Source organism: Oryzias latipes, chromosome 10 (assembly GCF_053564925.1).
Source record: "Oryzias latipes strain Hd-rR chromosome 10, Olatipes_Hd-rR_3.1".
Classification (NCBI taxonomy): Eukaryota; Metazoa; Chordata; class Actinopteri; order Beloniformes; family Adrianichthyidae; genus Oryzias; species Oryzias latipes.
This window is the reverse complement of record NC_136246.1, coordinates 14154847-14180282: the sequence shown is the minus strand read 5'-3', so window position 1 is coordinate 14180282 and position 25436 is coordinate 14154847. Positions and strand designations below refer to the sequence as shown.

Sequence of the window (25436 nt, the reverse complement as noted above, 5' to 3'; positions counted from 1 at the left end):
TATATATATATATATATATATATATATATATATATATATATATATATATATATATATATATATATATATATATATATATATATATATATATATATATATATATATATATATATATAGGAAGTTCAACCATGACTCCCTTTCCTTGTACTTTAATATTTACTATTATAAATATATATGTATATAGAAAGAGATGAGGCAAAACATTTTTCCCTCCAAAATCTTTATTAAGCCCAACTGTAAACTTCATCAAAACTTTAACTTGCTCCTCTTTCTACAAGTTCTTCCACTTGATGCAGTCCAGCCCAAACCTCAAGAGAAGGTTCTGCCAGGACCTGGAAAAAACAAAAACAATCATATTTTAGTACTTTGTTTTAAATCATTGCGCTTTAGCTCATTAACTTCAGATAAATATGCAGCAGTTACAAGGATAAGTAATGGAGTGGACGATGTCACTTTGTTTAAGGCAGGGTCCACCTAATATTTTTAAAATAAGAAGAGCTAGAACCCAAAACCCCCCAAAAATCAGAAAGCTACATTTACAACCAGTGCTTCAAATAACAGCAATTAAGTGTTGATTAATTAACACCATTATTTTTACAGAGTAATCCAATTACTTTTTTTGTTATTATACAGTTACTGCAAACCAAACACACCAGCAGCTGGTGTTGTGTCAAAGTATCTGAAGGGGAAACTGGGAGAGTTAAGTTATTATGATGGGATAAAGGAAGTGTCATTCTTCATGGTAGCCAACTGGAGACTATGTTGTTTTCCAACACAAGGCAAAACACTCATCCCACACACAAACACCAAGCAGGTGGAAAAGCTGCAGAAATAGTGAGTCCAGAGCAGAACTACTTACAGAATCCTGTCTCAGGTTTAGATTTTGATGTTAATTAAATAGTTACTATAAGAACGTTTTTCATTATTTTAAAGGTCTGCCCTAGCGCTCTTGCCTCACAGCAAGAAAGGCTGCTGGTTCAAATCCCGGCTGGGGGACCTGAAACAGAACATCAATGGGTGGAGTGTGCATTTTCTCCCAGTGCATGTGTGGATTTCTCCGGCTTCCTCCAACAGTCCAAAAACATGCTTCATGGGTTAATTGGTTACTCTAAATTGTCCCTGGGTGTGAATGTGAGGGTGTGCGATTGTGGCCCTGCGAAAGACTGGCGACCTGTCCAGGACGTCCCCTGCCTTCACCCACGAGTGGCCGGGATAGGCTCCAGCAGCCCCGTGACCCCAAAAGGGTTTAGAAGATGAACAAATAGCAGAGAGATTGATGTGTTCCAACTTTAGCAGCAGATGATGTTGATAAAAATCACCATAATCAAGAATAGGAAGGATGGTTGTTTGCACCAGTTTTCAGCTTGCAGAGAAGGAAGGTGAGGGAGGAGTGCATTCTGTAGAGAACACGCATTTTTGATTTAACATTTAAAACATCTTTTGGCTTTTTTTCCACCCATGGAGGACATGTATAAAAATCATTAAGCTCAAAATTGCATTTCTGAGTACAGTATTTCTTTAATCAAACGTGATTCAACAAAAAAAAACAGAAAAATGGTGTTTGAAAAAGAGCTTATTTCTGTCATTAAGAATATGCTGGGTGGGCCCCAAGCTCCCTGCTCCGCTTCATTCTGATGCATCCACGTGTAGACGACTAGATCCACGTACGTCTTCATTTTCCTCGTCTGATCTGGCACCTGGCTCAAAACTGCATGACCGATAGCTCCAATAATGCTCGGCATTTTTGTTGCAACTGTAATATGTTGGGGTTGAGAGGGGCTGTAAGCTAGTGGGGGAGAGTGTCAACAGATGGGTGCAGGCGTGCTTACTTTGCGTTTAGTTTGACCATCATTTTTTTTTCCACAGGACAATGACCCCAAACACACCTCCAGCTGTGTAAGGGCTATTTGACCAAGAAGGAGAGTGATGGGGTGCTGCACCAGATGACCTGGCCTCCACAGTCACAGCACCTGAACCCAGTGGAGATGGTTTAGGGTTGAGCTGGACTGCAGAGTGAAGGCAGAAGGGCCAACAAGTGCTAAGCATCTCTGGGAACTCCTTCAAGACTGTTGGAAGACCATTTCAGGTGACTACCTCTAGAAGCTCATCAAGAGAATGCCAAGAGTTTGCAAAGCAGTAATCAAGTCAAAAGGAAGAACCTAGAATAAGACGTATTTTCAGTTGTTTCACACTTTTTTGTTATGGAATTCCACGTGTTAATTCATAGTTTTGATGCCTTCAGTGTTAAATCTACAATTTCCTGTAGATTATTTCATGAAAATAAAGAAAACTCCTTTGAATGAGAAGGTGTGTCCAAACTTTGTCTGTTCTGTGTGTGTGGGGAAGACAAGAACCATACGCTCAATCTGATCAGAAGTTGACCAGCCTACCTTTCCACTAATGCTGCCAATTTTTAATGGCCAACTTTGATTACAAAGAGAATATTGGAGTGCAGAACAAACCTTTTTCTGTCTGTTCGTATGCTGTATGTATATGTGTGTGTATATGTACTTTCATTTACTCATTTCAACTGATATGTACAACCTGATCACAAGAAAAGGGTCTTTTTTTTAAACAGCAATGAAAATCTTTTTTCCATGGTAACTAGTTACTTTTTTATGAAGTTATTTACTTAAGTAAATTAGTAACTATTACTACTTTGGAATTAAGAGTATTTCACTAAGTGATTTTTTTTAAATCATATTCCCAATACTGCTTACCACTAACATTCCCAAGGTGGTAAAAATGGATCCAGACACATCCAGGCAACACAACTCCAATGGAATGCTAAGACGTTTCCATGAAATAGCATTCACCCTGCAATGGAAACACAGCATCAACAAATTGCCCTTCAAGAAAAAAAGATATTAGAAATGTGCTGTATTAGAATAATTAAGTGTACGGTAATCCTTAATCCAACTGCAAACTTGGGGGGATTGTTTGTTCCAGGCGGGCTGTTAGGTTGAGGTCGTTGATCCAGAGGTTTCCAGTTTTTGAATTGGCATGCTAGTTGGAAGGGTTGATTCTGAGCAGTGGGCCTCAATGCATTTTTGGTTTTAAATATTTATCCAAAAAAAAAAAAATCCAAGATACAATTACTAATAATGTAAAGATTCTACTTTATTTTTTTTTCTTGTAAAATTTTTCATTTTGAAGGCCTAATTGAAAACAAAAAACAAAAAAAAGGTTTATAAAGCTGATTGATAGAAGAAGGGTTCTGGTTACTGCAGAAAATAAAATTTAATTGATGACAATTGACTAAAAAAAAAGGTTAAATTCAGTTGACCTTTTTCTTTGTTCCACGATGCACAAGATGTCTTGAATGTCACCTTCTGAGTGGAGCTTGCATTACACGATAACGAGAAACTCAATTACAGACGAGAAACAAAGGTTTGCTTTGCTTACCAGCTGTTGACTAGCAGTCGAGTTGCATTTGGTTGCCTTTGGTTTTGTCGCTGCATGCCATCAAGTGGCTCTAGGATGATGGATCCATTTCCATGGAAACTACATTAGAACATGTCGACAGTAACATTTTTCCTCATCTTGCAGACAGCATTGTCCAGACGGAACCACATGTGTTCAATAATGAAGTCAGGTTACTTCCAGTCTAGCAGGGACAGACCCACCTTTGCATTTTGGAAATTTTCGATCAAGGTTGTGTAGTCACTTTACATTTGTCCGTTGCATTTTGAGGTTGGTCTTGTGTTGAAAAATCCATGAGCTGATGCCAAGATACAACTAAAAGCTTTATTAGGAAAGCCACATGAAGGGGCATTGCAGATTCCAACAGCCAAGAATGTACAAAAAAAACTAACATTTGGAAATTGTGCTGTGACATCAACATTTAACCACTAAGGGGAAAAAAAACCACATAAAAAAAATAAAACTGATTATACAAGTCAAACTTTGCCCCTTATTCCACATTTGCTAACATGGCTGCTTTGTGAAAATGAAGACCAACGTTTGCCTGTTTGTTATTTCCAAGTCCGGTTCAGTATCTGCTGCGAGCTAATCCTCTGTCAACTCGACTGCCACCACGGCCTCCACGCGGCCCTCCACGGCTTGAACTGCCATACGAGTCACGAGGGGGGTAGCCTCTATCCCCAGGGGGGGCTGGGCCCCTTTCCTGCCTCCCCATCCGCTCGCCACGGTTAGGGGGATACTGGTCACTCCGACTGCTGGGATAACTGTCTCGACTTCCATAGCCGTCCCGAGAGCTGCCGCCATAGTCATCGTAACGACTGCTTCCACTGCTTCCACCATAGGATGGTGGGGGGCCCCTTGAAGGTGGGGCACTGCGAGAGTTACCTGCAGGGTCAATGGTTCAGGTAATTGGAAAGGTTCAATTTATACATTTTATTGCACTCGGAGGTGCTCATTGTTTAGATGCCATGTGTAATTCCTCCTCTACTGTTATAGATTCAATTGAGCATGGATAATTTTAGTTGGTAAGTGCAGCGCATATCCAAGCACAGGAGGAAAAAAGTCAGTGCTGTTGCCCATTTCAGCATGCCACTGATCTGAGATGCCATTTTCCATTTCAAGTTCCAAGTGAAGGGAAGGTTGGTTTTCAGACTTGACGCTTTTTGGTGGTTACTCCTTGAGGGAGTACTTTGCAAGGCAACAGCTAATAAACAACTGATACTTCCAAGACATTTGAAGGCTCCTTGTAGTAGAAAACTTTGCAAATCACATTGAGTTGTTCTTTTTTGTGTTGACATAGCCATAGACTTAAACTCTGGAACAAATTCAGATTTGTAAGAACCTACAATAAGTTTCAGGTTTGTGCGCTGGTCAGGAAAGTCCTTTGAGGTGTGAATTTGTTGGTTTTTGTAGCTTTTGGAAGGTGGCGGTCTGATTAACTTTGGTATTCGGTTGACTCAATGTTGTGATCCTTTCTGATCTATCGTTGGCCTGTGGAATTGCATCTTACCGTAACCATCGTATGAATCTCTGTAGGAACCACCGCTGGGACGATCCATGTAGCCTCTTGGGTCTCGCCCACCTCCATAACCATCACGGTCACTAGAAAACAACGATACGTTCCATGTAAAAAAATAACTGCACCCTTCAGTACCAAACCCAGTTGTCACACGCCTGGGTGAATGAAATTCAATCTCCTCATTTGACCTTTGACCTCACAGAACCATTTGGTGGTTTAACCCTTTGATCGCAGATGTTACAGTGATGACATTTTAGCGCTAGTGGACTTTGGATTACCATAATCATCTAAGAGCGTGCTCCATCTGAACAATTCCATCAGTTTCTGAAAACTGAGACTTTGGGATATACAGTCAACATGGAGTCATTCCAATAAATTTTACTTGGAATCCCCTTTGTTTACTGGAAAGACGGACATAGCGGTGAGGAAAGCAGAGAAGACCGGTCAAAGGCAGCATTTACAAGACGAAGAAAACAAAGAAAATATCACTAAGACGATCATTCTGGCAAGAAGAGGTAACAGAGGTTGAATTTCCAGGTTGACTACAAAAAAATGTTACCTGTTCAATTATATTGGTATTGTTTGTCCTTTTACAATTCGTGAAATTAAATGTCAGTCATTTTCTGACACTTAATCAAAGAAAAGGCAGACATTTACCTCCCTCAACGCCATTGTTTCAGTGCACAACCTCCAAGTTTCAGGGCAGACACTATACCTCTAAACCACAGAGATAGAGGTAATAGTCATACCTGTATCCTCTGGACATTGACCCGTAATCATCCCGGGAACTGGAGTAATCCCTGTAGGAATAGTCTCTAGGAGGAGGTCCGTAGTCCCTCGAGTCTCTTGAATTATAATCCCGACTGGAATAGCTAAAAAACAGAACCGTTTAATGAGAAACTGAAAAGTCATGTTTATTTATGATATTTTACCTTTCAGCAGACATGTGCAATTAAACTACAACTACTATAATTTTTAAAAATCATATGCACCATCTTTTGATAATAAAAAAGTATACTAAAGACAAATTTCCTACCTGTCTTTGTAGTGGTCATCCCTCGGTGACGGATAATCGTCCCTCCTGGACATGGAGTCTCTTCGGGGTGGAGGACCATAAGGATCTCTGTCCCTTGACATGGGGGCTGGAAAATGCAGATGAAAAAACAAACAACTGATCAAAAATCAGCAAAAACAAACAACCATCAAATTATAACATGAATTGTACGAGAAAAAAAGGACTGCCTTAAGCAGAGTACCGACACTCACGCCTGCCCATGGGGCCGGATGGTGCAGGTCTTTTGGGTGGGGGACCGCCATTACGAAGTGGAGGGCCTCGTTTCAGTGGAGGGGGACCTCTTGATGACATCCCTTTGAAGAAGGGATCCCCACTTCCTGGACTGTCATAGTAGTCTAAACAGACCAGACATGTGATATTACATTGAAGTAAGAAAAATGTTCACTTTTCCTAAAATCATTTTAGCTGCCCTGATTTCTTACCCCTGGGGGGACCCCTCATGCCGCTAGGACCTCCCCTGGAACCACGGGGACCTCTTGGTGGACCCCGACTGCGGGAGTAATTGGATGGGGGTCCACGTCTACCAGCGCTCTCAAACTGAGGCTTTGTAGCTTGCTCCACTTTGATTGGCTTGCCATCAAGAGACTTTGAGAAAAAGACAAAAAGATTTCATGCGATGCCTTCAAAGCAGTACAAAATGTGAATCGGGGGAGAGGAAATACTTACCTTTCCGTTCATCTCGCGAGCAGCATCCTTGGCATCAGCAGGACTTTCAAAAGTAACAAATGCAAATCCTCTGGATTTGTTTGTTTCACGATCCTTCATCAAAATAACTGAAATGTTTCAAAGAAGAAAAGAAAACAAAAAAAATCAATATCTGAATTAATTCAGAGATTTTTCTCCTCTAAAGCTTAAAAATGTCACAAAAAAACAAAGTTTCCTCGATTTCTAATTAGGTTTCCTCATTTCGACTGAAACACTGCTTTCTGCTCAATTTAAACTCATAACTTGTTGACCCGAGCAGCAAGAAGGTCCAGACCCTCAAATTGATAAATATTGGCCTGAGTGATATTATACGATAATAATGTATGAACATAATATAGAAAGGACTTATTAAATATAATACATTTAGAAAAAAATAATGTACGTTAGCCAGATTTTAAATGAAGATATCTTTTAGCAGACACGAGGTATCATTGATTTTTTGCTAACAGCAAAAATAACATTTAAAGAAAAAACCGGCCAAACACGTTTTTTGTGTATCAAAAATTGTATCATAGCCATAGTTTTTAAATTAAGGTTAGGAGAAGACAGTCTGACTCCCACCTTCAACAATTCTGCCATATTTGCTGAAGTACTGCTCCAAGGCCTTCTCGGTGGTCTCCGTGTTCAACCCTCCGATGAAAAGCTTTCCTGGTCGGTCTGCCTCTGCCATGATGATGCCGAAGAACTCTCTGCCTACAACGGAACAAATTGTCGTTACAAAAATTAGTATGGAATGAAGTTTGTCGAGATTCTTTCAGCAGATTACATTACAACCGAAAGGAGGACCAAGCAGTTAATACACAAAATGGCGCTAAAAAATATGCAACTAGTACTACATCTCGGCTAAATTGAAACTCACCAGCACGTTGATGTAGCTGTTCAGATGGAAATGCACAAAATATTATGGGAGGAAAAGGGAAACACTATATTTTGATTACGCAAAGCAGAACCGTACAAAGAGTAAGAATACACCAGGCCACCTTGCTGTGCAGCCGCAGACGATGATCGAAAAAAAATATGGCTCGTCTTCTTCGCATTTTACATCCTCGTGTTCGTTCACTTTAAAACAAGACGACGAGGAGATTTGAGCTCGTTGTCGCCCCCTTGTGGACTGGAGTGTCACGTGAAAACTTGACATACATACATACATACATACATACATACATACATACATACATACATACATACATACATACATACATACATACATACATACATACATACATATTGGGCTTGCTTTTTATCTAAAATATTTGCTACCTATTCAAAAATGTTACTCCTCTTCTCCTTATACTGTGAAATTAGAATGTCTTTATTTTTTTCTTTAATTTCTGAATATTAAACAGTTTTTGAGCTCATTACTTAACCCGTTTCCAAGTTTAGTGCCACAAATGGACACAATTTTTTTTTACAGTTTTAAATTTAAATAGGTATTCTTTACTTTTTCAAGTCCATCGGCCACTTTACAAGCTTCAGAAATTGTAATGTAATTTTTTATATGAACTCATTGAAACATAAGATTATGAAATCTGGAAAGCATGGGAATAACATTTCAAATTGAATTTAGATTCATTTCTAGCTTACTCAACTCTTTTCAACAACTTGGTTTTATTAGGAAAAAAACGTAAAGTACAGAAACAAGTTAATTTCTCAACGCCATCTAGTTGCCCCCTTTCTGTTGATTTAAAGCAAAGGTTCTCCAAACAAAGATGGGATTATGCAACTGAGTAACTCTGTCAAATCAAAAAGATCAATAGGTCAGGGGAATTAAATACCACTGGCTTAAAAGGATTACTTTAAGTAAAAACAAGCAAAAAAAGTTCAAGTTAATGTGAAATAGCAAATAATTGATTTCTTGAACATTTTAATCTGAAACTTTTCTTCAACTCATCAACCAAATTTTTTTCTCTTCAGGACGACAAAATATGATTTAGTTTACTGTGTAACTACACCGTTAGGATGTATTATATTATGATCCTCCTCCAAGTGGATCCACTTGCATCATATTTCCAATAAAACCGTTAGTGTTTAAATGCCTTGTATCGTTTGTTGTGTCATTTCAAATTGTATTATGGGATGTGTAAAACTGAATTCAAATGTGCACATTAACCGGTTTTAGAGTTTACTTTTTAAAATGCTCATTTATCAGTCCATGAGCAACCTGAACTTTATTCAAACAAGCTTTGTGCTAAAATACATAAATGCATTCATTTCAAGTTGAAAGGTATGGTGAAAGGAGTGGTTCTTAGAAAAGAGCTCCAAACGGGATAGTAACTAAGACCTCCTGAATTTCAAGTTTGACTAGTTTTTTACATGAAACTCTAAAGAAGACCTCGTTAGTTTTCCAAGTAATAAAGTAAACAATCTGTCATGTTGTGAAAAACAAAAAAAACTATTGTAATTAATTCTGATGATGGAAATTTGTAGGTCTACTGAATAATGCATTTTATAACATTTATTTAATGTGAAAAAAAATGTTTTCTATTAGTTGCAAAGGCAAACACTTTAATAGAATAAATGTTGCAAATTTAATGAACAGTTAAGAGACACACACTAATGGGCTTGACTCTGAGTCAAATGAGGATCACCCCACCTCTTACATTAGAGGGGTGGTTGAGAATACAGAGGTCTCTATTTTAGTTGACTCAGGTGCCTCTGTGTCATTGATTAGCGCCAACTTTCGAATGTCTGTTCCTGCCCTACGGAGCCGACCCCTCAGGAAGAACTATGTTGAATCACGCGCAGTAAATGGACAGATGCTGGACACCTTAGGCACCATCACAGTGAGTTTTCGCTTAGGCCCCACCTGTTGGCAGCACACCTCTCCCAAAATAAAAGATCCAGGAAGTTGGTTACAGTAACATTGTTTGCAAATCTCCTAACACTCCTACATTTCACAAGACTTTGGACTTTCTGGTTAGTTAATTAATTATTTTAGACTTTATTTGAAGTTCTTGAAGACGTTTATTCTTCAGGATTAAAGATACGAATAAGGCTGAATTAAAGACCACACCATCACATCCACGGTGTCAGTCTCCCATCGCTTCCTGCCTATCAAAATAAATGTTTCGTGACATGATTGAACGCCTAAATACATATTATTTCTGGGTTACATTTATAAATAAAACAAAATCTTGGATAATAAAGTATTTTCCTTAGGTTAGGGGCCAAATTTATATATTTTTGAACTTCGAAATTTTGCATTGTGCATTTATCTTGAAAATAATTTTTCAACTTCCTTTGGCGAACTTGTGACTTCCGTATCCCTTGACGGGGTGAACGTCACTGGTTGTCCAGACACACAGCGCAGTCACCGCAAACGGAGCAGAGACCAAGCCTGTAGCTAACCGCCATTAAACGTTAACTTTCTCTTCAAAAGAGAATAGTCGTTTTATTAGAAGATCTTTACATTATTGTTAACTGGTGTCTGTAGTAAAATGAAGCGGAGGATACCCTTGTCTTTTGTTTTGTTCATTTTGCTAGTCGTTTATTGTTTTTCCTGCTCGGCGTTTTACCTTCCGGGTTTAGCCCCAGTGAGTTTTTGTGAAGAAAAAGACGTTCCCGAATGTCAGGTATGATTCATTAATGGCTGCTTCCCCTTTTAATTCAAGTAATTTTTTTTTGTTGCAAGCAACATGTAACAAAACATCGTTAGTTTATTGTATTGCTAGCAAGCAAGTAAGGCTAGCTTACCATATGATTCTCCTAGGCCCCGGCTATGCCTATATTATTACCTGGATCTTGGGTATTGGAATTTTACCCTGGTCACTGGTGGATACAAATGAGGTCATTCACTGTCTGCACATGTTTAGAATTGGAAATTGTTTACTATGTTGACAGACTAATTAATATTTTGATTTCGGATTCAGTAAAATGTGTAGCGACCGTGCCTCCTAAGTGTACATCTTATTGGCCAATTGGATGACGTATCAAAAACCTGATTGCTGTATTGGAATGCTATTAGCTGTATCTTTCTAAATTGTCAAATTACTTTATGCTTTCATAATATGCGCGTTTGCTTATGGACTTGATAACATTATAACGTATTTATGGCGGTTTTTTTAAGTTTTCTAGAAAGTGTAGTTGTAAATGCACATAAAATTAAAAAAACATTTATTAGTAACTACAGGAACTGATCGAACTCTGATCGCATGTCTCCTTTTACAGACACAGATTCAGCTGTTTGTCAATCGTTTGGACTCTGTGGAGTCCGTTCTGCCTTATGAATATGATGTGTAAGTTTTTGATTCAGTCTCAACTGAGTTATCATTTCGAATTGCACTTTTTTTTTGCCTAAATTGTGTTTTCATTATGTATGATGGTGTGTAAATTTGTTAAAGGTTTGACTTTTGCAAAGATGTCAAGGAGACTCGGCCATCTGAGAACCTTGGACAGGTGCTGTTCGGTGAGCGGATAGAGTCTTCCCCATACAAGGTGAGTGTCTATGTTCTGGCTTCTTAGGCCGAAACATCACCAACGGCTTCTCCCTACCCCCTACATTTAGCCCTCCAAACGGAGAACTTTAGAAAAATAGTGTCTTCTCATTGGGACTTTGCTTACACTCAATGACGCAGTCAATAGTCGCTGGTCATCCACATTAGAACGTAGCTGCCAGCACTCGGAAAATACATACATTTTATAAATTTAAAAAAATTATGCTAAAACAAAATAAAATATTAACTTCTGTACTTCAGAGCACGTGAAGAAAGGCGTTTATCATCCGTGGCACAGCGTGACAAAAAAGCTTTTCCTTCAAAAAAACTCTTACAGACACCCCTTTCTTCTTCTTTCTCTTTCGGCTTTTCCCATCAGGGGTCGCCACAGCGAATCATCCTTTTCCACCTCACTCTATCATGGACATCTTCTACCCTAACATTAGCCAACTTCATGTCCTCTGTTAAGACATCCATGTATCTCCTCTTTGGCCGTCCTCTTGCCCTCCTGCCAGGCAGCTCCATCTCCAACATCCTTCTACCAATATATCCACTATCCCTCCTCTGAACATGTCCAAACCATCTCAGTCTGGCTTCTCTGACTTTGTCGCTAACACAGGCAACATGAGCCGTCCCTCTGATGTACTCGTTCCTTATCCTGTCTAACCTGGTCACTCCTAAGGAGAACCTCAACATCTTCATCTCCGCTACCTCCATCTCAGCCTCTTGTCTCTGTCTCACTGCTACCGTCTCTAACCCATAGAGCAGAGCTGGTCTCACCACTGTCTTGTACACCTTTCCTTTGAGTCTTGCTGACACTCTTCTGTCACACAACACTCCTGACACTTTCCTCCACCCGCTCCAACCTGCCTGCACTCGCCTCTTCACCTCTTTTCCACACTCCCCATCACACTGAACTGTTGACCCCAAGTACTTAAACTCCTGCACCTTCTTCACCTCAGCTCCCTGTAACCTAACGCTTCTACCTTGATCCCTCTCGTTCAGACACATGTATTCTGTCTTACTACGACTGACCTTCATGCCTCTTCTTTCCAGAGCAAACCTCCACCTCTCTAGCTGTTCCTCCACCTGCTCTCTACTCTCACTGCAAATTACAATGTCATCCGCAAACATCATTGTCCAGGGAGATTCCTGTCTTACCTCGTCTGTCAGCCTGTCCATCAGCATAGCAAACAAAAAAGGACTCAAAGCTGATCCTTGGTGTAGTCCCACCTCCACCTTGAACTCCTCTGTCTGACCTACAGCACATCTCACCACCGTCATACTTCTCTCATACATGTCCTGAACTACTCTGACATACTTCTCTGCCACTCCAGACGACCTCATACAGTACCACAGCTCCTCCCTCGGCACCCTGTCATACGCCTTCTCTAAATCTACGAACACACAATGCAGCTCCTTCTGACCTTCTCTGTACTTTTCCATCAACATTCTCAAAGCAAAAATGGCATCAGTGGTGCTCTTACGGGGCATGAAACCATACTGCTGCTCACAGATCTCCACCTTCTTCCTAAGCCTGGCTTCCACTACTCTTTCCCACAGCTTCATTGTGTGGCTCATCAACTTTATTCCTCTATAGTTGCTGCAGTTCTGCGTGTCACCCTTGTTCTTAAAGATCGGAACCAGAACGCTTCTCCTCCATTCCTCAGGCATCTTCTCACTCTCTAAAATCCTATTGAACAACCTTGTTAGAAATTCCACTGCTGTTTCTCCTAGGCACCTCCATACCTCCACAGGTACGTCATCAGGACCAACGGCCTTTCCGCTCTTCATCCTTTTCAGAGCCTTCCTAACCTCCTCCTTTCCAATCTCTGCTACTTCCTGCTCCACAACAACCACATCTTCCTCCCTTCTTTCCCTGTCATTTTCCACGTTCATCAGCTCCTCAAAATACTCCTTCCATCTTTTCTGTACACTCTCCTGGGTTGTTAGCACCTTTCCATCTCTGTCCTTAATCACCCTTATCTGTTGCACGTCCTTCCCATCTCTGTCTCTCTGTCTGGCTAGCCTGTACAAGTCCTTCTCTCCTTCCTTTGTGTCTAACCTGTCATATAGCTCATCGTAAGCCTTCTGTTTGGCCTTTGCCACCTCTCTCTTCACTCTACGCTGCGCTTCCTTGTACTCCTGTCTACCTTCCTCAGTCCTTTCTACATCCCACTTCCTTTTAGCCAACCTCTTCCTCTGGACGCATTCCTGTACTTCCTCATTCCACCACCAAGTCTCTTTACCGTCTTTCCTCTTTCCAGATGACACACCTAGCACCTTCCTACCTGTTTCCCTGATAATCTCTGCTGTAGTTTCCCAGTCATCTGGAAGCTCATCCTGACCACCCAGGACCTGTCTCAACTTCTGCCTAAATTCCTCACAAGTTTCTTCATTCTGTAGCTTCCACCACTTGGTCTTCTTTTCTGTTTTCCCTCTCTTCTTCTTCCTGGCCTCCAGAGTCATCTTACACACCACCATGCGGTGCTGTCTGGCTACACTCTCTCCTACCACCACTTTGCAGTCAATAACCTCTCTCAAATGACCTCGTCTACATAGGATGTAGTCCACCTGGGTACTCCTACCTCCACTTCTGTATGTCACTCTATGTTCCTCTCTCTTCTGGAAGTAAGTGTTGACTACAGCCATTTCCATCCTCTTCGCAAAGTCCACCACCATCTGTCCCTCCAGATTCCTTTCCTTCACACCAAACCTGCCCATCACCTCCTCATCACCTCTATTGCCCTCACCAACATGCCCATTAAAGTCTGCTCCAATAACAACTCTCTCTCCTCTGGGGAAACTCTCTATGACCTCATCCAACTCACTCCAGAATCTCTCCTTCACTTCTAACTCACAGCCAACCTGTGGCGCATACCCACTGACTACATTCACCATCACCCCTTCAATTTCTAACTTTAAGCTCATCATCCTGTCTGAGACTCTTTTCACCTCTAGAACACTGTTTACAAACTCCCCCTTCAGAATCACACCTACCCCATTTCTCTTCCTATCAACACCATGATAGAACAGTTTGTATCCTCCTCCAATACTACGTGCCTTGCTGCCCTTCCACCTTGTCTCCTGCACACACAGTACATCTACCTTCCTTCTCTCCATCATGTCTGCCAGCTCTCTGCCTTTCCCTGTCATTGTGCCAACGTTAAGAGTCCCTATTCTCAAACCTATGTTCCTGCCTTTTCCCTTCTCTCTCTGGCCACGTGCCCTTCTGCCTCCCCTCTTTCTTCGACCAACAGTAGTCAAATTTCCACCGACACCCTGTAGGTTAACAGCATCGGTGGCGGTCGTTGTTAACCCGGGCCTCGACCGATCCGGTATCGGTAAGGGGGTAAGGGGGTGTCCTTACAGACACCCCCATCTCTCCAAATGCCCCAACAATTGGAGAGATAGGGAGAAGAAGGAGGGGTAGATGAAGAATACGGATTTGGCCATTGTGTTAGTTTCCCATTAGTGTAATACTTTAATAAAATACATTACATCTCCTTGCAGTTCTCTTTTAAAAAAGATGTGAAATGCAGCGCAGTGTGCACAAAGATTTACAAGAAAGATGTCAAGGAAGATGTGGCCAAACTGGATTTTCTCAAGATGGGAATGCAGTTGAACTATCAGCATCACTGGTCAGCACTCTTAATTTTGTTGTACTTCTTTAAAAATGTCAAACATACTTGAATGTTGAATGAAAAGACAAAATAAGAAACTATGAAATATGCATTAAGATTTCTTTTACACAGCTTTTGAATAAAACGGCCCATCTTTTCTTTTTCCAGGATTATTGACAACATGCCAGTGACGTGGTGCTACGACGTTGAAGATGGTCAGAAGTATTGTAACCCTGGCTTCCCTATTGGTTGTCTGGTTACTGCAGATGGAAGAGCAAAAGATGCCTGTGTTATCAATGTAAGTTTTCAATTCTGAACATAACTTGGCTTTTTCTTGTTAGTCTTATTCTGAATATAAAGCTGTATTCAGACTGGACACATTCGGTCCACTTAAAGTGAACCAGAGTTCATTTCCCCTGATAATACAGAACAAATTTTCAGTCTGAATACACCCAGGTGGACCCTGGTCTGGGACCAGGAACCAACCGCTCTCTGACCCATCTTTGGAGGTGGTCTTGGTTCGTTTCCCTTCCGACTGAGCTTCGGTTCGCTCTGCGATCCTTCAGCCTGTCTTCAGAGCGGAACAACTGAACCAAAACGGCCACTGTAGCCGACGTAAACAGAGTAGGAATGGAACAACAAATGAGTCTGAGACAAATGCAAAGCAACAATCATCATGTTATCAAACAGAAAAATAGAGGACAATTGTTTATTTGTTTGAACACCTCTGAGTTAAAGCACACACGACACGTCTCCTTGCCAGTAATTGCTTGCATGCCGCTGTACCATAGTAACAAGTAAAAAGTGTTCCAGACTTTCAATACTGACAGTTGACATATAACATTTTAATAATTTACCTGTCCCGATAAGAATTGTAAAACGCTGCACGTATGTCTTTTTTCTCATTGTTTTGACCCGTCCTCGTGGTTTCTGGTCAACGACCGAAGAGATTTTTAGTCAGGTGGTTTTGTTTATGGGCTTTGTTCCGTAACAGAATGGGCCACTTGATGCCAGCCTGATGCCAGACTCGATCTGAAACAAATTAAACAGACTCCATCCGGAACAAAGGATTTTAATACACCCTATGAACTTCCTTAAAAGATGCAATGCTTTTAGTTTAAAAGTATGGAGCCCTCCTTCCTATTTGCTTCTATGCATATATTCAATTACAAATCCTCAGAGAAAGTTAAATGTGAGACAATATAACAAGAAGAAATGATAAGTATTTTAAATTATAATAGGGTTTGAATCGTTATCCTAACCTGTTAGAAAGAAAGTTAGCCCCCCACCCACACACACACACACCCCAGTGGAAGATCAAGGACTGACTTGATCTTCAGTCAGTGAATGCAGTCTTTTTTTAAGACTGCATTCCCCTTTACTTGCTCTTCCCAAGCCTGATAACTGCCAAACCAACAAGAATCGCTTAACTAGAACCTGTCTAACAAAGCAGAGCACTCCGAAGCACCTTTGGGAAAAATATACACTGCTGTGTAAAGACATTCAAGAGTACACTGGAAAGATTGTATTTGAGTTGGTCCTACTTCTACAGTGTATTTTGAATAAGCTCTTGAGACTCCAAAGAACCAATATGACTCAAACTTTGTTTATCTTCTCAGCGAGTGAGGACAGCAAACTAAGATAAACAAAACAAAACAATGATATAAAAATCAGAAAAGTAAACTTAAGCTCACCTCAGTAAATGTTAGTTTAAAAATAATGTAAGAAGAGACTGGGCAACGCTCCAAACAACAGAAAAGTTTTGTTGGTTGAAAATGGCGCTGGCATGTTGAAAACCAATAGTGTTTGCTAATGACCTTCCTACTTCTTGTTTTTACAAGTTAAAATCAGGTATCCATGTTTCCACCAATAGCTACCACAACCAAAGTTACTTGTTCTGGCTGTCTTTTATTTACCTTTCTGTGTAGAGCTGGTTTCATGCTTCCTTATTCACGCACTGATACAAAAACCAACTGGCTCTGGAAATTGTTCAGCAGGTTTAAGTGGAACTAAATTCGTTTTGAACCTTTCAGGTATATTTGCATACAGTCTCTCCACGTCACATTAGTGTTAAGACAAAAGCACCTGATTGTTGTGGATTTGTTTGTATGTTGAGACATAAACGTATGAACAACCTCAAAAAGTTTTGAAAACCATGAGAAAAAAGTTATTTAAATTCATCTTTCTAACTTAAACATAGAACAGCAGAACATCCAACATGTTAACTTTAAACAGGAAGTTACAAATTATTTTCACTTGCATGGTTTTTGCAATAAAAACAAAGTAAAAATAAGTCATTGTAATAAGTTATGATTTTTCATACATACTGGATTTACATTAACATTTATGCCAGCAAGTTGCTGTAAAACCTTTTAAAGAAACCAAAAAAGATCTTACGTTTTTGCAAAGGTGTTTTCTATCATTTATAAAGTTGAGGCAACATTGAATCACATACTTGCATAATAAAGTAATTAAAGTTGGGGCTGGGCAGTGTGGCCTAAGAATAACATTTCACATTTCTTCACATCAATTCGATTTCTAATTTTAATACATTTTTTTTCTTTCTCCCTCCCCGACTTTCTTAGACTAAAGCTCCTTTTTTACTAGTTGCCATTTTTATGCCTGTGCGTTGCAAGAGACAGGCGAGCTGACTTTGCTCCAAACAATGGCAGCTGGAGAGATCTTGCTTTCTCCGGCTTCTGCATGGAAAATTAAAGAAAATCCATATTTTACCCAAAAAATGATCTTAAATGACAATTTTGAATTAATCTCTAAAATCAATTTATTGCCCAGCCCTCATAAAAATGGATGGAAGGATTGTTTTGATGTTGTTGAACTTTCTTTATTAGACATTGCTGATTAAATGTATCAGATAAAGATATTATCATTTAGAAAATTCTGTCTTTAGACTGACCAGTTTTGCCTGTTTAGTTACATTCTCTTCATAGTTATTTACAAACTGTCATTCTAACAGAACTGAAGTAAAGCCTGTTACTCAGGCTATTCCAGTTAGAGCGGCCCAAACACGCAGGTGCACATTAGTAAAGCAGAAGGGGAAAACTCTTGACAAAAATACATTTTGCCTTTTTTTCCAGTCTAAGTTTAACGAGAAGAACACATACTATGTCTTCAACCATGTGAGCATTAAGATCACGTACCACAGCGGGGAGAGCGAAGGCTGGAAAGGTGCTCGCCTGGTTGGTGCCACCCTAGAACCAAAGAGGTAAATGTCCATTAACCACACTGATAACAGCACTGAAAGAAGTAGAGTGGTTTCACTGTATCGTTTTGTGCCCAACAGCATCAAACAAACTGATGAAAAAAATCTAAATTGTGAAGATGGTAGCCCGATGGAAGTGCCTGTCGTGTTTGACAGTGACGTGTCAGTACTCTACACCTATTCAGTGACTTTTACGGTGAGCTTCCACATTTCATCTGGTTATATATAACTCCTTTGTGCACATTTCTACATGATGCATGTGACTTTTAATCTCCTATCACAGGAAGACAATTCTATTAAATGGGCCTCTCGGTGGGATTACATCCTGGTCTCGATGCCTCACACCAACATCCAGTGGTTTAGGTCTGAATAGACTGCTGTCATTTGCTTCTAAGAGAAATTCTGTCTTTAAAATTCTCCTGACTCTTATTTCTTGTTGTTTAATTTGAAATGTTTTTTTTTTCCTTCCAGCATCATGAACTCTTTGGTCATTGTTCTCTTCCTCTCTGGCATGGTGGCCATGATCATGCTAAGAACTCTGCACAAGGACATTGCCAGATACAACCAGGTTGACCAGGTAAAGGCTCACTCAACTCTAACAACTAGATGTGTTTAGGAACGTTTGAACAACGTATGAAAAGCAGCTTATGAGACATTCAGATTTTCAAGTGCATTGTATTAACGCAGGACCCCCCATTTGGATAATTCAAAAGAGTCATTTAAATTAGCCCCTTAAAAGAGCTAAAAAAAAAAAACACATCATCTTTAACATTCTACAAAGAGGAGTTTTAATTTTTAGCAAGTTCACGCAAGAGTGGATGCTTATAATGTTGGGTTTTCAAGATGTTTTACTAACCTTGCTGCAAAATGATTTGAGCTGAAATCATATATTGTGTCTTAGAGATTGTGGAGTATTTGTGTAATATAATTAAACATTTTTCTCAGCATTTTTCTTTAACAGTGCAATGTAAATCAGTTTCAGAAAATTGGCTGGCTGCCTCCAACCCCATAAACATTTGCTACATTTTACAGGAAAACTTGATAAAGGTTCCATCGACCAGGGATAAATCTTCCGTAACCTATGTAAGCTTAATGAGAGCTGTCATTAACCCAAACGTCTGTCCTAATAAATCGGGTGCTTGGGTGTTTCAGCAAGCTGATACATGGGAATATGATACAAAATGTGGTGTGGATGTGGACAGCATTTTCCTAGCTTAACATACTTTAAATTAGACACTTGTGGACAATTATCAATCTCAAGAACTGAATGGTTTCTCCACACCATATTTGACAACTTTTGGTTAACAATTCCTACCTTAAGTTTGCTCTTTGTACAAGTGTCAGATTGTAAAGGAGCATTCAGTGATTGGTGATTGGTGAACTTCTAAGCTCAACTGACCTGAAGCATTGAGGGGTTTTTAATACCTTTTCCTGCCTGTCCAGGAGGACGCACAGGAGGAGTCTGGATGGAAGCAGGTGCACGGAGATGTTTTCCGTCCTCCTCGGAAAGGAATGCTGCTCTCCATTTTCCTCGGCCAGGGCACTCAGATCTTCATCATGACATTCATTACACTCTGTAAGAAAAATTGAATGTTAGATTGCATTTTTTTTATTCTAATATGCTGTGGGCTGTGAAGTCATTTCTGCTCTCATGTGTCCTGAATGAGCCTTTTGACTCCCTTTGGTTTTGTGTTCAGAGCAGTCCTAAAGCTTTTTTTTTGTCTCTCTGGACAAACATTCATCACTGCTGTGACGTAGCTTAAATTTTACGAATGCATTGTGAATTAAAAAATAGGAAGTTGTAAATAAAATTGTAGACTTTGAAATCAAAATTGAATTTGATTATGTCAGTGTTTGGACCGTGCTAAATGGTAAATGGCGCATACTTGTATAGCACTTTTCTACCTTCTTTTGAAGGCCCAAAGCGCTTTACAGTCACAGCCCCATTCACCCGTGTGCACACACACATTCAAACACTGGTGGCGGGCGGCTCCGCTGCCAAACACTGGCGCCAACCTGCCACTGTGAGCCCCTATCCTTTCTCTCAGACACCTGTTGTTTCTTCAGAACTTGTAAAGTTTACTTTTAGAGTTCTGGCTACATGTCCAATACTGAACTTCAGTCAGATAATCTGGATTATGCTCTTCTCCAAAATTTAATCGTAAATTGATCCAACTCTGGTCTGTCTCTTAAGTAAGTTAGTTGTTTTTGTGAAATCATTCAGAGATTCTTTAAAGAGAACCTTTTTCCTAAAGAAAGCAGACTATGGCCATGCGCCCAGGGTTGGTACCTGAGCGTCACATGGTCCGACAGAGGCGTACTTTGAGGCCAGATGAACTCTGGCACATCCTAACTGTTGTTCTAGGGTAGGTCAAAAAAATCTGCAGATTTCTTTGAAGCATGAAACGATTGCTGTAGAACAAAAAAATCTTACAGAAAAATCTGGTTGCTTATGGAAAAAACACTGTAAAAGAGAATGAATGCTTAAGGCATGTTCAGCTTCTTGACATGCCTTGTTAGACGGGTATAAAAGTGAATTTTTGGTACACGTTTTTTTTTAAAATATTTTTTAGACATTCTTAGTATTTAACAAAACCCTTGCATGTTCACACATTGTCTTTTGCAAAGTTTATCATCTACCTAACCCAGAAAAAAATAACCAGAAGAATGCTGGCTATTCCCAAATGTATGAATTGCTCTTTTAGATATAAGACATTTTAAACCTTGATATTTTTCTCTTTTCCCGTCTCTTCCCCATTTTTTTCCTGATTCTTGAACTTCTTCAGGTTGTGTGCGCTAGTTGTATATTTTTAATGGCTGTTTTCATGCAATGACCTGCAGCTGTTTCCATGCACAGAGACAAAGTTAGACTTGTAAATGTATAGTAAAATACATTTGGTTCTGAACAGGTCTGTGGTAAATCCCCAGCTTTGTAAAACTCTACATGCATGTTTGCATAAAAACAGCAGAGCATTTGAATTTAGAGTTTATAAATTCTCTGTAGATTTTTAAGAGATTTTCTGTGAGCTTTGAGTATTTATTTACTCTCACTAACAACAGCAGCTTTTGTTTTTTTAAGTAAATGAAGTCGTCATTCCAGCGTAGAGGTACATATACGATAAGAAAAGGTCATCCATTTTTTAAACCGCCATATCTAATCATCTTCAAACTCCGGCTAACAAGCAGAGTTCTGACCGACTAAAACATTAAATCCAGCCTCCTACTGAAAAGAAATCACATAAAAAGAAATTGCAATTTTCCGATTCTATGAAGTAATATGCTTTTTTCTGAATAAGCAACAACTTGATTCATCTTTTTTTTTTTTTTAACCTCTACTTTGCTTAAAAAGGAGTAAAACTGAGCGTTGACCTTTAAGTTGTGCTAAATTACAAGCTAGCAACACTTTTAAAATCTTTAAAAATATGGTGAGTCTCTTAAAACTCTCAAATTTTTAGTCCTCAGACAGCACTTTTTTCTTTATTTTTTTTGTAGCTTTATATCCTTTAAAATCAAAATCAAAAAAATTCTAGAAATTCTTTGACACAAAAAATCATTCAGTTTGAAATAATGTGCACCCCCTCAAGTAGGCAGGGATGTATTGGTCTGATATCACTGAGATAACTTGTATCTTTGTTTTTCTACCACAGAAACAGTCTTACACGGCCACAGTACTCCCTGTATATCTGAACACTAACTGATGTCATTTGTCGGCTGTAGTTCTGGCCTGTCTGGGTTTCCTGTCGCCAGCCAACAGAGGGGCTCTGATGACGTGCGCCGTGGTACTCTGGGTCCTGCTGGGCACCCCCGCTGGTTATGTGTCTGCACGTCTCTATAAAAGTAAGAGTCCTCTTTGTTCTTAAGTACAGTTTTGTAAAAAGACTTAGTAGATGTTGCTAACGGCACCATTACTGCACGGATGTTGTGTGTTTGTTGTTTTCAGCTTTCGGAGGAGAGAAGTGGAAGACCAACGTGTTGCTGACGGCCCTCCTGTGCCCAGGGTAAACGCACTGGCCTTTCATTGCTCGCCATAATCTGCTGTTTCTGCCCCTGAGTGCTGGTGTCTGCTACTGATTATATTGCAGGCTCATTCTTACCTATATTTGTTCTGTTTCTTTTTGATTTATTTTGCCTCCCCAGGATCGTCTTTGCAGACTTCTTCCTGATGAACTTGATCCTTTGGGTGGAGGGCTCCTCAGCAGCCATTCCCTTTGGAACTTTGGTAGCCATCTTGGCTCTGTGGTTTGGGATTTCTGTGCCCCTGACCTTCATCGGTGCCTACTTTGGATTCAAGAAACCTGTGAGTAAAGCGTCACGATTCTCTGTCATTTTTGGCCCCCCAAAGTTGTGAACAAACGTGTGTTTTTGATTCTCACTTAACCCCCTTGTCTGCTCTTCTGCAGGCCATTGAGCAGCCCGTACGAACAAACCAGATCCCTCGCCAAATTCCAGAGCAGTCCTTCTTCACCAAACCCATCCCTGGAATAATAATGGGTGGGATCTTGCCCTTTGGCTGCATTTTCATTCAGCTTTTCTTTATCCTCAACAGTATTTGGTAAGCAGACAGAAATGTTGTCCTCCCGGACTGTTAAGCAGTTCCTGCTTTAACCTGGGGTGAAAAGGAAATCGGTCAACCGCCGTCTGTTCTTGTTCTTTTAGGTCCCACCAGATGTACTACATGTTTGGATTCCTCTTCCTGGTTTTCATTATTCTGCTCATCACTTGCTCTGAGGCCACAATCCTGTTATGCTACTTCCACCTATGTGCTGAGGTAACCTGATATCAGACCTGAACTTTTTTTCTTTTTTTTTTTGTTTCATTTCCTTATTGTTGGAGCCTAATGTATTTTTTTCTTCCCTCCTCTGTGTCTGAAGGACTACCACTGGTGGTGGCGTTCCTTCTTGACCAGTGGCTTCACAGCAGTCTACCTGTTCATCTATGCTGTGCACTACTTCTTCTCAAAACTGCAAATAATTGGAGCAGCCAGTACCATACTATACTTTGGATACACCATGATTATGGTCCTCATCTTCTTCCTCTTCACAGGTAAAGCTTATGAAAGAAACAGCTACACTGCACAATACGCAATAGAAGTAGTCTGGAGACATGAGGATGTTTGAACAGTTGCTCATTGTTAACATCAGTTAAAGGAGGATTTAGCATCCTGTTCTCGAAATCAAGATTGAGTAAAGCTGTTTGGACAGTTGTAAAGCATTTGTTTGCTTTTCTTTTAGCCAATCAAAGCTCTGCATTTCCATTTTTCATAGAGAAAAGAAAGTCTTCTAGAAGGAAGGAAGAAAACGTTTATGTTCAAAGCTCTTGAATTATAACTTTAAAGTCGGTTGAGGTTCTGACGGCGTGACAAACGGAGGGGGAAGGTCCCTCATGGCCTCGTCAATTTCAGCTAAAGCTCTAGAATGACTTCAGCTGCCTGGGCTTTAATGTTGGACATTCAAAAGTAGAGTCACACAATCACTCGGTGTCATAGACGATGCGTCTCTTGACCTCATTTTAATCCAAACTTATTTGTGTGTCAAAGAGTACGCGGATCAGCGTGTCTCACACTTTTGTTTCCTCTTTATTAAGGCTCCCAAGCCGGAGGTGTTTGGGGCCAGACCTTTTTGGTACTGTGCTTTCATTCACATTAGCTCAAATGAGATTCAAGGGGAAAAGAGGATGGGGTTAAGCACCAAGCGACCGCCTAGTCTGCATGTTACACAGAAGTATTCGGCTCATCGTGATGTCTGATGAATTTAAACAGCCATTAGGCCAGATAAACGTTAGTCTGTAGAGCTGCTTGTCACCGAAAAGCGGTTTGACATTATCTTAAGACGGAGCTATAAGTAGGGAGGAAATGAGATGTCAAGTGATTATAACAGCCAAGTAATCCAGAGGTTTGAGGAGAAGTTGATCTTTTTCCCTCCTTGCTTCAAGTTTTGCTCTAAATAATCCTAATCCCTGTCACTTCTATCTTTTTTTGCCATTTTTTTTTGTTGCCTCATCCTACATTTAGTCATGACCTAATCACGCTTTTTGGGAAGACATAATGCTGTTTATCACTGCTTGGAAAAAATCATCTAATTATAAACAAAGAAAGTGGTTGGAATCCTTTCATTTGTTTTATTTTTGTTATTTAAATATCTTTTTTTAATAAATTAACTTGGGTAACATTTCAGTGTTTTATAGTCTGTAATCTGATGAACTGTTGTTCTTGTTTGAATGAAATAATTACGGTAAGTAAATTGATTTGATAAAAGCCTTTATTTTGAGACTTTCCCTAAACGTGTCTTAATGAATAATGCATTACTGTCTTCCCCTTTCTCTGTTTACAGGTACAATTGGCTTCTTTGCTTGCTTCTGGTTTGTCAACAAGATCTACAGTGTGGTGAAGGTGGACTAGCAGCACAGGAAACTTCTATCTGTAAACGGCGCTGAGCCCCCCAGCGCCGTCTCTCTAATAAAGTAGTCTGAACAGACCTGAACTGAAGCATTGCTTATGACAAAAACAGAACAGAGCCCGTCCTCTTTTGTGCTTTAAACCTTTGTTGCTCTTTTTCTTTTCTTTCATATAAATAATTTGTGTTCACTGATGACCGTTAATATTTTGAATTGCGCCTTGAAAATCGGTGTGGGTTCCAATGATTGAGTTCTCACAGTGAGCAGTTTGGTTTGTTTTTTACTTTAGTTTTCTAAGGACAGAAAAAAGTCAAATGTTAAGGACTTTGCTATTCTATTGTTTTTTTCTTAATGCTCCTTTTTTATTTCCTGTTCTGTAAGGATTTAATGAGTATGTACATATATTGTATAGAGAAGGAGAGCGAGGGAGAATGCTACTTAAAGATTGTCAATCTTATCAATTTCCCCTTTGAAGTTTTTTTTCTTTTCTTTTAATTCTAAAAACGGGCTTTAAATTCTTAAATATCAGCCTGTAATATAGTTAAGACATAAATTACTGATGTTGCTATGGTACCTGTTTCTTTTCTTGGATTTAAGTTTGAATACATCAAATGGGTGTTTTATGTTGAGAAGCACATCTGTCCTACCGAGCTGCTAAAGCTACAACATGTTGCATATTAAAGATAGTCTCTCAAATGTAATAAATCTGCCACCAAAAAAGATAGTCACCTTGTTAACTATGAATGCTCTCTTTCTATTGAGAAACATCCTTTTAGATTTAATGAGTCAACCATTAGGTAGAATAAACACTGCTGCTGTTTGCTTAAAGCAGTGTGGCTGCATTGAAGGTGATGACTATTTCACAAATGTGTAAGTAATCCACAGGAAAAAAAACGTATTTTTGTCTTTGAGCTACTAAGAAAAATGTTTTTTTTCACGTTAAATAATATTCCTTTTTATTTGCTTCTGAGTGAAAGGCCATTAATCCATATTTAATGTCCAACTCATTGCATTACGAAAATAAAATAAAAAATAAACAAACCAA

The 25436-nt window shown here is 39.7% G+C and overlaps 2 protein-coding genes across 6 annotated transcripts; one reads left to right on the top strand and one right to left on the bottom strand.

The window, feature by feature from the left end:
* Positions 1–203: 203 nt before the first annotated feature.
* On the bottom strand, positions 204–7772 carry rbmx (RNA binding motif protein X-linked). 4 transcript variants are annotated; one of them, XM_023959043.2, is made up of 11 exons: positions 7582–7772; positions 7284–7415; positions 6684–6790; positions 6440–6602; positions 6203–6352; positions 5979–6084; positions 5692–5814; positions 4934–5025; positions 2721–4308; positions 1830–1970; positions 204–332 (listed from the first exon to the last, which is right to left on the bottom strand). In XM_023959043.2, the coding sequence occupies exons 2-9, from the start codon at positions 7390–7392 to the stop codon at positions 3992–3994; spliced, it is 1167 nt and encodes a 388-aa protein (XP_023814811.1). In that variant the 5' UTR covers positions 7393–7415; positions 7582–7772; the 3' UTR covers positions 204–332; positions 1830–1970; positions 2721–3991. The 4 variants fall into 4 exon arrangements, with proteins under 4 accessions (XP_023814811.1, XP_023814812.1, XP_078810119.1 ...); XM_023959044.2 differs by having other exon boundaries at positions 1887–1970; XM_078953993.1 differs by having other exon boundaries at positions 204–1970.
* A 2203-nt stretch (positions 7773–9975) lies between these two features.
* tm9sf5 (transmembrane 9 superfamily protein member 5) lies at positions 9976–25436 on the top strand. Of its 2 annotated transcripts, XM_023959041.2 has the most exons (18): positions 9976–10294; positions 10890–10957; positions 11063–11156; positions 14669–14796; positions 14947–15076; positions 17874–18001; positions 18080–18194; positions 18282–18361; positions 18470–18575; positions 19031–19081; positions 19442–19574; positions 21716–21835; positions 21939–21996; positions 22136–22295; positions 22399–22550; positions 22655–22766; positions 22870–23041; positions 24328–25436. In XM_023959041.2, the coding sequence occupies exons 1-18, from the start codon at positions 10160–10162 to the stop codon at positions 24393–24395; spliced, it is 2010 nt and encodes a 669-aa protein (XP_023814809.1). In that variant the 5' UTR covers positions 9976–10159; the 3' UTR covers positions 24396–25436. The 2 variants fall into 2 exon arrangements, with proteins under 2 accessions (XP_023814809.1, XP_023814810.1); XM_023959042.2 differs by lacking the exon at positions 19031–19081.

Coding starts and splice junctions, on each gene's coding strand:
- rbmx (XM_078953993.1), bottom strand. CDS start 7,392: ATGGCAGAGGCAGACCGACCAGGAAAGCTTTTCATCGGAGGGTTGAAC. Junction 5,026..5,691: donor TCAATGTCCAGAGGATACAG/GTATGACTATTA, acceptor GTTGTTTTCTAG/TGACCGTGATGGTTATGGAG. Junction 4,309..4,933: donor AGATTCATACGATGGTTACG/GTAAGATGCAAT, acceptor TTGACCCTGCAG/GTAACTCTCGCAGTGCCCCA.
- tm9sf5 (XM_023959041.2), top strand. CDS start 10,160: ATGAAGCGGAGGATACCCTTGTCTTTTGTTTTGTTCATTTTGCTAGTC. Junction 19,082..19,441: donor ATAAATCTTCCGTAACCTAT/GTAAGCTTAATG, acceptor CTGCCTGTCCAG/GAGGACGCACAGGAGGAGTC. Junction 22,296..22,398: donor ACTTTGGATTCAAGAAACCT/GTGAGTAAAGCG, acceptor GCTCTTCTGCAG/GCCATTGAGCAGCCCGTACG.